The following is a 13,492-nucleotide window of genomic DNA, read 5'->3' on the forward strand; positions in this document are numbered from 1 at the left end:
TAATTAATTTAGATTCCAAAATTAAAAATTGATTTTCTCACCAAAGGCAAATGGCTGCTTCTTGTTATTATGTTTTTATGAATAAGCGTGTCATCATATCCCCCATTTGCACAAAATACTTAGGCCTACTTGCAATACAATAACATAAAACTTCAATTAAACGCTGTCTCAAATAGCTGCCTGTCCCCTTTAAAATTTCTGCAAATAAACGCCTGTTTCAAATAAACGCTGGGTGTAAATGAATTGTTTACGATGTAATCATGAATTACTTACGAAGTTAAATGTTTGATTTGTTACATTAAATAATTCATTAATGACTCAAAACAATTATGGCAATCATCCTTTTTTATCACCAGTAAGAAACTGCTAGCCATTGGCTGCTAACACCTGAGAACTGCTAGCTAAATGGCAAGCACAAAACAGTCAACTTCAGGAGTACAGACCACTGAGGTATAATGAGGACTAGAAACTGTGTCTAAGATGTCCAACAGTTGTTTTCAAGGTAATCTACTCACGTTCAAATACGCCGATTCATGGACAGTCTATATCTTTGTTGCATCCGGTTTATATGGACCAACATCACATGCGCACTAGGGGAGCCATTACGTCATCCAAAAACATGGCAGACATTGGATGAATATAAAATGTTAATATCTTCGTCTTTGAGTGATAAAATAAAAAATAAAAATCGGCCTCAGCGACAATTCTTTGAATAATTTGATGGAGGTTTTGTGCACCCAGGCCCCTTGATACAGACCCACAGAAATCGCCAGAGCGCCCTCTAGTGGCAAAAGTAAGAACAGCCAAAAATGCAGTCCCAGGCATACTAAGATAAGTGTGAAAACACAGTGCAGAAATTGATTAAAATACTGAAAGTGAGTGGGCCTCCCGAGTGGCGCAGCAGTCTAAGGCACTGCATCGCAGTGCTAGAGGCGTTACTACAGACCCGGGTTCATTCCTGGGCTGTAGCCGGGAGTCCCATAGGACGACGCACAATTGGCCCAGCATCGTCTGGGTTAGGGGAGGGTTGGCCGGGGGGGGGGCATCGCGCCTTAGCGACTCCTTGTGGTGTGCCGGGTGCCTGGTATTTCGAAATATACCGTTTATACCGTATACCGGGGTATCGCCCAAGCCTACTTATGAATACAGGCCCTGGACCGTGACTCCTCCTAACCTTGTCATAGAGGTTCCCTGAGCTCCTTTTGTCATCCTCGTCGCTGCTGTCCTCTATTGGAGGGTTCTCCCTCTTCATGTCGTCCCCCAGGTAGTGCTCGAACACACTGGAGAAGGCGATGGCCGACAGCATGCACACCACCGGTGTCAGAGTTAGCATCAGGCGCACCATCACCCCAGCAAAGTAGACTGCGCTGATGGCATAGAGAGCCACTGGGGGGCAGAAGAGAGGCAGGAAAGGTTAAAGGCCGGTTAATTCATCTACAGTGCATTCGGAAAGTATCCAGACCCCTTGACTTTGTCCACATTTTGTTACGTTACAGCCTTATTCTAAAATGTATTTTTTTTTTTTTAAATAATTCTACACACAATACCCCCTAATTACAAATAAAAAACAGAAATACCTTATTTACATAAGTATTCAGACCCTTTGTTATGAGACTCAAAATGTATCTCAGGTGCATCCTGTTTCCATTGATCATCCTTGAGATGTATCTACAACTTGATTGGAGTCCTGTGGTAAATTCAGTTGATTGGACAATATTTGGAAAGGCACACACCTGTCTATATAAGGTCCCACAGTTGACAGTGCATGTCAGAGCAAAAACCAAGCCATGAGGTCGAAGGAATTGTCCGTAGAGCTCCGAGACAGGATTGTGTCGAGGCATAGATCTGAGGAAGGGTACCGAAACGTTTCTGCAGCCGCCCGGCCAAACTGAGTAATCGGGGGAGAAGGGTCTTGGTTAGAGAGGTTTTCAAGAACCCGATGGTCACTCTGACAGAGCTCCAGAGTTCCTCTGTGGAGATGGGAGAACCATCCAAAAGGACAACCATCGCTGCAGCACTCCACCAAATCAGGCCTTTTTGGTAGAGTGGCCAGACGGAAGCCACTCCTCAGTAAAATGCACATGACAGCCCGCTTGGAGTTTGCCAAAAGGCACCTAAAGACTCTCAGACCATGAGAAACAAGATTATCGGATCTGATGAAACCAAGATTGAACTCTTTGGCCTGAATGCCAAGCGTTACGTCTGGAGGAAACCTGGCACCATCCCTACGGTGAAGCATGATGGTGGCAGCATCATGCTCTGGGGATGCTTTCCAGCGGCAGGGACCGGGAGACTAGTCAGGATTGAGGATAAGATGAACGGAGCAAAGTACAGAGAGATCCTTGATGAAAACCTGCTCCAGAGCACTCAGGACCTCAGACTGGGGTGAAGGTTCACCTTCCAACAGGACAACGACACCAAGCACACAGCCAAGACAACGCAGTAGTGGCTTCGGCACAAGTCTCTGAATGTCCTTGAGTGGCTCAGCCAGAGCACAGACTTGAATCCGATCGAACATCTCTGGAGAGACCTGAATATAGCTTTGCAGCGACACTCCCCATCCAACCTGACAGAGCTTGTGAAGATTTGCACAGAAGAATGGGAGAAACTCCCCAAATACAGGTGTGCCAAGCTTGTTGCGTCATACCCAAGAAGACTTGAGGCTGTAATCACTGCCAAAGGTGCTTGAACAAAGTACTGAGTAAAGGGTCTGACATTTCAAAAAAACAGTTTTTGCTTTGTCATTATGGGGTATTGTGTGTAGATTGATGAGGGGGAAAAACAAATCAATCAATTTATTTTTATTAATTTTTCTCTGGGGGAATGGATCAGCTTAATATTGCAGACAGATTGTATCTTCTATCAATGTAATTGTCTGCATCACTTCCAATCCCCCATATTTTTTTTATCTATATATACTCCCCTTTATTACTTTTCAACCCCACCATCCTTTCCCTACTTGGAGTAAATTAGTGAACAACAATTTAATCAATTTTAGAATAAGGCTGTAACGTAACAAAAGGTGGAAAAAGTCCTGGAGTATGAATACTTTCCGAATGCAATGCATGTCAAAAGTGCACGGTGCACAACTCAGGTCCTCGTGGGTGTTCTTTAAATCTGAGAGACTGATTTAGAGCTGGGTTAACATATGTGTAGGTTCTTGGAGCAATCAATGGCAGTTTTCCTTTAAGTGCAAGGGAAAAACAGAAACCAGCTCAAGCATAGCCCCTCCTGCACTGGAGCAGTGTGATTCTGTTCTGCATTCCCTCTTCCAGTACACCTTCTAGGAACAGGTGTGTACAGTATATCAATAACATGAGGACGTCCTTGCTATAATGTATATTGCTCTCAAATCACCATATTCCCCTCTAAATATTCAGACGTATTCAAATTATATATGTATGTATGTTGTGTTTTAACGAGCCCCAGTTTACCAAAGACGCGCTCGTCGTTGATATTCTTGACGCAGAACCAGAGGCCTGCTGGGAAGGTGCAGACCAGGATGTGGAGGTCGAAGAAGAACGACACCCAGGTGGTGGGCTGGTGCTCCGACACTGACGCGATGATCGGGATATGGATCTTAGCGTAGCTGGAGAGGGAGAGAGGGAGAGAGGGGGAGAGGGGGAGAGAGGGAGAGAGAGAGAGAGAGAGAGAAAGAGAGAGAGAGAGAGAGAGAGAGAGAGGGAGAGAGGGAGAGAGAGAGAGGGAGAGAGAGAGGGAGAGAGGGAGAGAGGGGGAGAGAGAGAGAGAGGGGGGAAGAGTGAAGATAGAAGAGAAACATCTGGTACTTCAGGGAAGATAAAGATTCAAGAAACCGCCTCAAAGGGAATGTAAAGGGAGAGAAAGTGCGCTGCTGTCAGCAAACAAACCGATTGATCGTTGCTTAATGCAGACACGCTGCAGTTCATGTACAGAATGTAGTCCAAGCGTGTTTGGGAAGAAAAAGACTGCTCGCATTTCCTTTGAGACTAAGCCCTTTCGCAGCGCACACATTCAATTAAACAAATGTTTCATCGATAGGAAAGGTTAGCAGTGCTTACCCGGTGTCCCACAGCGAGTAGAATCGCCCACTCCACGGAGCGATGTAACCTAAATGAACAAACACAATCAATACACAAGATTGGGAACTTGAACACACACTAGTGTCATTTCATTAGTGGTTATTATGCAGACTTGTTGGCGTATGGTTGAAACTGGTATGTATGTTTGTTTGTGACAGTATAAGGTGGTATGGGTAGTGTACAGATATATTGACAAAGTGAATAGGGACCCTTTGGTGCAGGGCCATTCAATTCTGGTCCTCAAGAACCGAAACACTTCAGGTTTTCACTGTCGCCCATGCTAAACAGGGACGGATTCCAACATGGGACACTAGATAAGTGCAATTAACTACGAGGTAGAAACAAAAAAACTAAACAGTTTTGGCCTCCCAGGACAGGAATTAAATAGCCCTGTTTTAGTGGGTCAGGCGTCTGTTCAGCAGTAGGGCATATGTGGGTCGGGACTCGAGAGGAATGTTGAGCAGTGGAGGTTAGAAATATATTTAGTGGGCCAGGTACATGAGTAACAAAGGCTCTCAACAATACAAGCTAAATGTGTAACAGAGATTTAAAAAAAAGTAACTATTATGGTATCTGAGGACTAGCTTGTGTTAGTTGTTTATACCTGGTGGGTCAGGTGTATATGTAATTATATGGTATATGAGGATTTGGTTTTGAAAGCAAAGTGTATGTGCAATGTTGACGTATAGGGACTGTATATAACTGATACTACAGTATAAGGTATATGACTACAGTATATGGTATATATTGAGGACTGACTAATGTAAGTCAGGTGTATGTGTAACTAATTATAAGGTATATGAAGTCATGCTTCTGTATGTCCGGTGTATGTGGAACTAACTACAGTGCCTTCTGAAATTATTTACAACCACTTAACTTTTTCCACATTTTGTTGTGTTACAGCCTGAATTTTAAATGGATTAAATTGAGATATCGTGTCACTGGCCTACACACAATACCCAATAATTTCAAAGTGGAATTATGTTTTTAGAAGTTAACTAAAAATGAAAAGCTGAAATGTCTTGGGTCAATAAGTATTCAACCCCTTTGTTATGGCAAGCCTAAATATGTTCAGGAGTAGAAATGTGCTTAACAAGTCAAATAATACGTTTCTTGGACTCACTTTGTGTGTAACAAGTGTTTAACAGGCTTTTTGAATGACTGTCTCATCTCTGTACCCCACACATACAATTATCTGTAAAGTCCCTTAGTCGAGCAGTGAATTTCCAACACAGATTCAACCACGAAGACCAGGGAGGTTTTCCAATGCCTCGCAAAGAAGGGCACCTATACAGGCGTCCTTCCTAACTCAGTTGCCGGAGAGGAAGGAAACCGCTCAGGGATTTCATCATGAGGCCAATGGCGAATTTAAAACAGAGTTTAATAATGGCTGTGATAGGAGAAATCTGAGGATGGATCAACAAAATTGTAGTTACGCCACAATACTAACCTAAAATGACAGAGCCTGTACTTGATTCCTGTTTGCAATAAGACACTAAAGTAAAACTGCAAAAAAATTGTCTAAGAAATTAACTTTATGTCCTGAATACAAAGCGTTATGTTTTGGACAAATCCAACACAACACATCACTGAGTACCACGCTTTATATTTTCAAGCATGGTGGTGGCTGCATCATGTTATGGGTATGCTTGTCATCTGCAAGGACTAGGGAGTTTTAGTAATTGTTTTGTGTATTTTACACCCTTTTTCTCCCAATTTCGATCTTATAATAATAATAATATAATATGCCATTTAGCAGACGCTTTTATCCAAAGCGACTTACAGTCATGCGTGCATAAATTTTTTTGGGTGTATGGGTGGTCCCGGGGATCGAACCCACTACCTTAGCGTTACAAGCGCTGTGCTCTACCAGCTGAGCTACAGAGGACCACGATCTTGTCTCATCGCTGCAACTCCCCAACATGCTTGGGAGATGAAGGTCGAGTCATGCGTCCTCCGAAACAGGACCCGCGCTTCTTAACACCCGCCCGCACCAATGTGTCGGAGGAAACGCCGTTCAACTGACGACCGAGGTCAGCCTGCATGCGCCCGGCCCGCCACAAGGAGTCGCTAGAGCGCAATGAGCCAAGTAAAGCCCCCCCCGGCCAAACTCTCCCCTAACCCGGACGACCCTGGGCCAATTGTGCGCCCCCTATGGGCCTCCCGATCACGGCCGGTTATGATACAGCCTGGGATCGAACCCAGGTCTGTAGTGACGCCTATAGCACTGCGATGCAGTGCGTTAGACCGCCGCGCCACTCGGGAGGCCCGGGAGTTTTTTTTTTTTTTATAAAAACAAACTGAATAGAGCTAAGCACAGGCAAAATCCTAGAGGAAAACCTGGTTCAGCCTGCTTTCCAACAGACACTGGCAGACAAATTCACCTTTCAGCAGGACAATAACCTAAAACACAAGGCCAAATCTACACTGTAGATGCTTACCAAAACTACATTGAATGTTCCTGAGTGGCCTAGTTATACTTTTGAATTAAAATCGTCTTGAACATCTATGGCAAGACTTGAAAATGGCTGTCAAGCAATTAGCAACAAACAACTTGACAGAGGTTGAATAATTTTGTACAATCCAGGTGTGCAAAGCTCTTAGACTTACCCAGAAAGACCCACAGCTGTAATCACTGCCAAAAGGTTAGTCTAACATGTATTGACTCAGGGGTGTGAATACTTATGTAAATTAGATATTTCCGTATTTCATTTTCAATACACTTGCAAAAATGTCTAAAGTTTTCACTTTGTCATTATGGATTAGTGTGTGTAGATGGGTGAGATAAAATCTATTTAATCCATTTTGAATTCAGGCTGTAACACAACAAAAAGTGGAATAAGTCAAGGGGTCTGAATACTTTCTGAAGGCAATGTATGTGTTATATGAAGACATGCTTCTGTAAGTCATGTGTATGTGTAATGGTATAGGAACTCACCAGTGTAGGTGAGATAGATGACAGTGAGGAACACCACCCCAGCAGCTAGCGACACCCCCAGGAAGAACAGGGTCTGGAACTCCTGCTTGGTGAGCCTGTCCTTCAGGTACTGCAGCAATGCATATGCCTGGAGCAGCGCAAACACACCTGTGACAGGACACATACAATCACAGAATGTTGGAGTTATTATCACAACAACCTTAATGTGGGTCTCAAGCAAGCAGGTTTATATACAAAACATTTTAAATAAGGACTATCATTTGATGGTCGTATTACTATATATGTGCTACACACTGATGCTGTAATAATACATGACAATATATTTGAATAACTGGAACAGTTAAGACTAAATGGGATCTCAGTTCTGTTATCTGATGTGGCACCCCCCCCCAGCAGCATTCCAAGGTCACAACTCCTTCAGAACCCAGAAAGCGTGCAATGATGCAAAAATGCCCATCACTCTGATGCCAGCCTCCTGCGGGGAGGTACAGCTTTCCCTTCCTGTCACGTCGCGCTGGCTGTCGCTGTAGACACGCCGCTAGATGTTGCGAGCAGCTGCTGCCTGAAGCCAAATGCCCATCCTTTGAGAGTGTGACGGTGCTTTCCGTTCCTCAAAGCCCACGCCGCTGACGTGCTGCCCTGGTCACCCGCATAACAAACACCACTTCAGAAACCAGACTGAAGCTACATTAGACTAAGAGGAACAGACATTGATGCTTTAGAGCTACGTAATCCTGTTACTAGGGATGTGACAAAAGTAACGATAAGAAACATTTATAAAATTACACATTAATTCACAATGCAGCTGCGCTGCTGCCAGCAACGGTTTGGGTCTCACGGTGCGTCCCTTTCAGATGGTTAAGCATTGCACCTGTACTACCGTTACTGTACCTAAATTCCACCTTGCAAAGTTTGCATTTCACCACCTTCTCACATAACTTCTCAAAGTATTGCCATACAGGACTTCGCTGCTGTCGCTTGACTTTCTCTGCCAATTTTCCAGCTGTTAACGATGATGTAGTGGTGGAGAGTCGATTCCAAAATATCTTCCTCGACTTGTTGCGCATAAACTCTTGGGGTCTACGCCCATTTCTAAAAGTCAAGATTCGATTCCGCTAGGAATCGACTCTTCAACTCCTAAGATTCAGTCTTTTTGGAACGGAAGAGCAGTGTTGCCAACTTAGCGACTTTGTCGCTATATTTAGCAAGTTTTCAGACCCCTCTAGCGACACATTTTCAAAAAAGCGACTAGCGACAAATCTAGCGACTTTTTCTGGTGTTATTGGAGACTTTTGGAGACTGACGTGAAAGCACTTTTTGTCTCTCCCACGACGCTATTCCTCTCTCCTACAGCGTCCATCACAATTACATACACATTGCCAATTATGTAAATTAGGTGATGACGTCATTTAGCGACTTTTAGGACAGCCAATAGCTACTTTCCTTACTGAGGAGTTGGCAACACTGCGGAAGAGACTGATTAGTTGCCGTACTTCCGAGAACACTAACACTTGCATTTTTCATAGCGAGCTAGCGAGGGACCAAGAGCGGAGAGAGGTACAGTATAGGCAGGTCGGCCACCAGGCAGACAGAGTCAGAACCGTGCACTAGGCCTATCTATCGGTAATCAAAAGCTGCATCTTCAGTAAAGCAGGGCCTATCATCAATGAATAGGCTAGCATATTCTATACGCAGCAGACCGAAGACTGAACACTGAACACACGCTTGTGTCAATAGTGAAGAGAAAGACCAGGCAAGCTAGCCCGAGGGAGAGAGAGGAGGGGGCAGGCAGAAAGAACTGTGCGCATATGTCTTGGAAATCTGTATATCGCAATGTCTTGTTGCCTCGCAAATTCACCAAAAGTGGCATAAAGTTCACTTCTTCCTCTCTGGTTAAGGTGCTACACAGGATTTTGTTTTTATTTTTGCATTGTAATTTCAGAAAATAAAATAAAATCCTATGTAGCACCTTAAAACCAGAGAGGAAGAGGCAAACTTTATGCTACTTTGGTGAATTTGCACTAATCGTGGAGTGTTTCACAGTCAGAATAACAAAAAGTTACTTTACCTGCTGCCGCCATGTGCTCGCTGGTTCTGATTGGCTGGAAGCCCACAAAGGGGATCTGCATGGATAGCACCAGGCCCACGATGTAGAAAGTGCTGTAAGCTGATGGAGAAAGAAAGAGAAAGACCAAGAGCGAGAGATGAGATCAAACAAACAGGTTGAACACAGACACTGTTCTATTCAAAAACCCACTATCACTTCAGTTTGGGTTGTTAAGGTAAAGCGCCTTTTCTCTCTTTAGAGGTATTTAATGTGCATTGATTTTGTCAATGCATCTCCTGAGTGGGAGTAAATACAATAACATCTCATCTGGAGTAATTTACTGAGAACATAGAAGTGGGCAAAGAAATGCGCAGTGGGGGGCCTAACATGAGCCCACGATGCAGTGAAACTGTAGAACTCCCACCTTTGTAGCTGGGGGGCTGATCTGATCCTAAGCCATGTGCCCTAATCAAGATTCCATACTTTTCTGAACACTGGGGCTTTTTGAAGTGACAGACTAGCTCTGAGCACTCCCGACTGATTCATTATCGCCTGTTGACTGATGGATGTAAGAGATGAACTATGTGAAATATAACTGCGAGTAACACTGACAATGCACTCATTGTGCCAGCACCGATGCCAAAGCGATATCTAGTTTTTAGAAGAGCTTTCTCTATGGTAGATGAAGGAGAAAGGTTAAAACTAGATCAAAACGAGATGGTTATGAAGCACTTTAAGGATCAAGGCCTTACACAAGATTGCTGCTTGAATAACTATGCAAAGGGTGCTTGAGGTTGACAGCTTCTGCGTTCGAAGCCATAAATATTTCAGAACAATGCAATGGAAAAATGGTCTGCATTAACAAACGGTTCTTGTGGAAGGGTGGAATCCTTGGTTGAGGAAAATGCAAAGAGATTGAGTACAGCAGGGTCAATGCCCTCTTTTTAAATAGGGACGTAATTTATTTTCAAAGCGCCCAAGAACGGGGTACTGTTTACTGTGAGTAATATGTATAATCAAGTGTAAATTATGCTTGATGCTAAACCATTTATCCCAGCTAGCCTGCTGTTCCTTCAGCTCAGCTAAATATGTACTGCCTACGATGCTGCAGCATTTCTGCAATGTTGTCTGTCTGACAATGATGGGTTGTGTTCTGTAAGCCTCAAGGACGAATATAAGCAATTTACAGGAAGATATACGCAGTCAAATTCAGAATTATTAAACTCAGTTTTCAGTCACATTCGGTAGAGTATTTGTGGTTGTTTTGAGGAAAACAGGTGCGTGCAGTCACATCTCTTTAGCAGATAGAAGGTTTGCGTTCACATATCAACTGAGTGTACAAAACATCAGGAACACCTTCCTAATATTGATTTGCACCCCCCTTTGCCCTCAGTACAGCCTCAATTTGTCAGGCCATGGACTCTACAAGGTGTCGAAAGCGTTCCACAGGGATGCTGGCCCATATTCACTCCAATGCTTCCCACAGTTGTGTCAAGTTGGCTGGGTGTCCTTTGGGTGGTGGACCATTCTTGATACACACGGGAAACTGTTGAGCATGAAAAACCCAACAGCGTTGCAGTTCTTTACACACTCAAACCGGTTCGCCTGGCACCTACTACCATACCCTGTTCAAAGGCACTCAAATATTTTGTCTTGCCCATTCACCCTCAATGGCACACATACACAATCCAAGTCTCAATTGTCTCAAGGCTTAAAAATCCTTCTTTAACCTGTCTCCTCCCCTTCATCTACGCTGATTGAAGTGGATTTAACAACTGATATCAATAAGGGATCATAGCTTTCACCTGGATTCACCTGGTCAGTCCATGTCATGTTCCTAATGTTTTGTACACTCAGTGTAGAGGGTTTATGTTCACATCTCTTTAGCAGATGAAAGTGTTTGTGGTCACTCACCGATATAGACCCTCCTGCTGTAGCGCTGCATGAGCAGCAGCACAAACACATGCAGGGGGATCAGGTTGATGATGAAGACATATCCTCCCCATGCTGACACCTGCAACAAACACAGAGCCATCAGCAAAACACACATGCCACCAGGAATGCATGGAAATGCGCAGTGGCCCCATATAAAACCAATGCAATCATATTTAACACTGTATGACCGCAAAGTAAAATGCATCAATAACTTTAAAAGCTCCATGAAATTATGCAGCAACACTGTCTCAGACTTGCAGCGTGAAACAAGGGGACTATAAAATACTCTACAAAAACATCAACTGCAGTACGTAGGATGTACAGAGCACAGACAGAAGGATAGTAGACTCTCTCACACACACACACACACACACCTGCTTAGTCACACATTTAATTCACAATCACTCATCTATGATTAAAATATGTTTTGCAATTACTTCTAATTGCGAAAAAACTAAAACAAAGAGTCACACTAGAAGGAGATAAAACTCCCCTCAATAAGTTTGTTCCGGAGTGGTTAAGTGCAATTATCTTTTCACAGCCATTTCCATCTTTAGCTTCAGATGGTGTGAGCTAAATTAGGTGCAGTTGAACCGTAATTTGAATGATTACAGAGACAACTCCCATTTTGAGCGAATTTCCTGTGTTAACACAGCCGCAGCGGTTCTCTGTGAGAGAAGAGGTTGATAATTGAAAACACAACGCCGGCCCAGAGGAACTGCTGGGCGGTATCAGTGAGGAGAGGAGAGAGTGAGGCTAGTATCTTGCGCCGAGGGTCGCATGCCGCAGCCTCCTGGCCACGGAGCGTAATTTGACCAAACATCTCACACATGTACTGCTAATGACCTCGCCGTTGTGTGTGTGTGTTGTTTGAGAGAGAGAGAGAAGCTTGTGTATGAGAAACATTTTCTGCATTACTTCCCCCACATGGTTGAGGGTCGAATAAGCAAGCAGCAATCTTCTGGAGACACCGAGCCATATCGAAGACAAAGCTTGAAACAACTCTGTACTCAGACTCTTTGAGGACAGTACAGTCAAAATCTCTGCACCACCAAGCACAAAATATCTTGTTTACCACCAAAATAAAGTCTGCTAAGAGACAGTGAGGTAGCTGAAAGAGCTGGTGCATACACTATCAATATGCTTGTTGGAGTAAATAATGTATTTATCGATATAGCTCAGTCCTACATCAAGAAACCAGCAAAAACGATGTTTTAGCTAGAAACCTATCACACTTCCCATGAGAAAGGCCTCGATTGAAACAATGTTTTTTCTGGTTAGGCCGCTAGGCATCCTGCTTAATGAATCTCAATAAAACCACTTCTTACTCTGGCTTTGAGTTAATAATATATCCTTCTGGCAATAGTAACTATCAGGAATGTTATAAGCTGGAGATAATGTAGTTAGCAGATTCCCTAATTAGATAAGCCACATCCTCATAATATCCCCTGTGTGTATTGAAACATCTGAGTGACATCCCTGTAAGGCTTTCATGCCATGTTCTGACAGTATTTCTATGAGAAGAGCAGTTGTCCTTGGACAAGCTTCCTTTACAATACAATGAGGAATAACCTTTTCTGTATGTTACAATACAACCAGGTGGACGAGCAGTTTGCAGGTAGCTTAGTGGTTAAGAGCGTTGTGCCAGTAACTGAAAGGTCGCTGGTTCTAATCCCCGAGCCGACTAGGTGAAAAATCTGTCGATGTGCCCTTGAGCAAGGCACTTAACCCTAATTGCTCCTGTAAGTCGCTCTGGATAAGAGCGTCTGCTAAATGACTGAAATGAAATGAAATGAAATTAATACAACCAGGAGGACGAGCAGTTTGTGTATGTTACAATACAACCAGGAGGACGAGCAGTTTGTGCATGTTACAATACAACCAGGAGGACGAGCAGTTTGTGTATGTTACAATACAACCAGGAGGACGAGCAGTTTGTGTATGTTACAATACAACCAGGAGGAAGGGCTGTTACACTATGTTAGGGCTTCCTATGGGCCCAACGCTAACCTGTTAGTGTGTGTACTACAACAAGTGCATCTCAAATTAGCATTTGGCCCTGCGACTGTTCATAATGGGGTCAGCAAAGAGCCAGACACCATTAGACTTTAGCCATTTTCTTTACCCACACTCCACTGCTCTCATTACTATGAAGAAGCATAGGGGGACGGAGGGTATTGTAGTGGTAAAAGGGCATAGATTTGAATGCCTCAGAAGGCGGCTAAAAGAGGCTCAGGGACCTCTTTAGGATGCTGGAAACAGAATAACCTGAGATGCTGTCGGTCACCTACGGGGGTATCAGATGGCATGAGTGGAGGATATAAGCTGTGGCCTTGACTGAGAAAATAAAGTTATTTGTGGGAGAAAGTCGTTTTGTTGAAAGTCAGGTGGGGCCCGGGGAGGTAGGTGAACCACTGCAAAGCGCTGGATAGATTTCTTTAATGTAAAAAGGGCCTCGAGTTGTGATTTTATCGCTTGACTTCTAATAATAACCTCCAGAAAGCGGCACAT

General features: G+C 43.7%; 1 protein-coding gene across 2 annotated transcripts in view; it reads right to left on the minus strand.

Annotated features, from left to right (window-relative positions):
• LOC121571446 (dolichyl-diphosphooligosaccharide--protein glycosyltransferase subunit STT3B) overlaps window positions 1-13,492 on the minus strand; it is a 95,004-nt gene that overhangs the window by 8,638 nt on the left and 72,874 nt on the right. For both annotated transcript variants that reach the window (XM_041882904.1, XM_041882905.1), the window contains exons 5-10: window positions 10,961-11,060; window positions 9,068-9,166; window positions 7,000-7,146; window positions 4,041-4,089; window positions 3,435-3,589; window positions 1,175-1,386 (exon numbers count right to left, since the gene is read on the minus strand). In XM_041882904.1, coding sequence (XP_041738838.1) covers window positions 1,175-1,386; window positions 3,435-3,589; window positions 4,041-4,089; window positions 7,000-7,146; window positions 9,068-9,166; window positions 10,961-11,060 — 762 coding nt within the window. The remainder of the gene's footprint in view (window positions 1-1,174; window positions 1,387-3,434; window positions 3,590-4,040; window positions 4,090-6,999; window positions 7,147-9,067; window positions 9,167-10,960; window positions 11,061-13,492) is intronic.

This window comes from Coregonus clupeaformis, chromosome 8 (assembly GCF_020615455.1).
Source record: "Coregonus clupeaformis isolate EN_2021a chromosome 8, ASM2061545v1, whole genome shotgun sequence".
NCBI classification, from domain to species: Eukaryota; Metazoa; Chordata; class Actinopteri; order Salmoniformes; family Salmonidae; genus Coregonus; species Coregonus clupeaformis.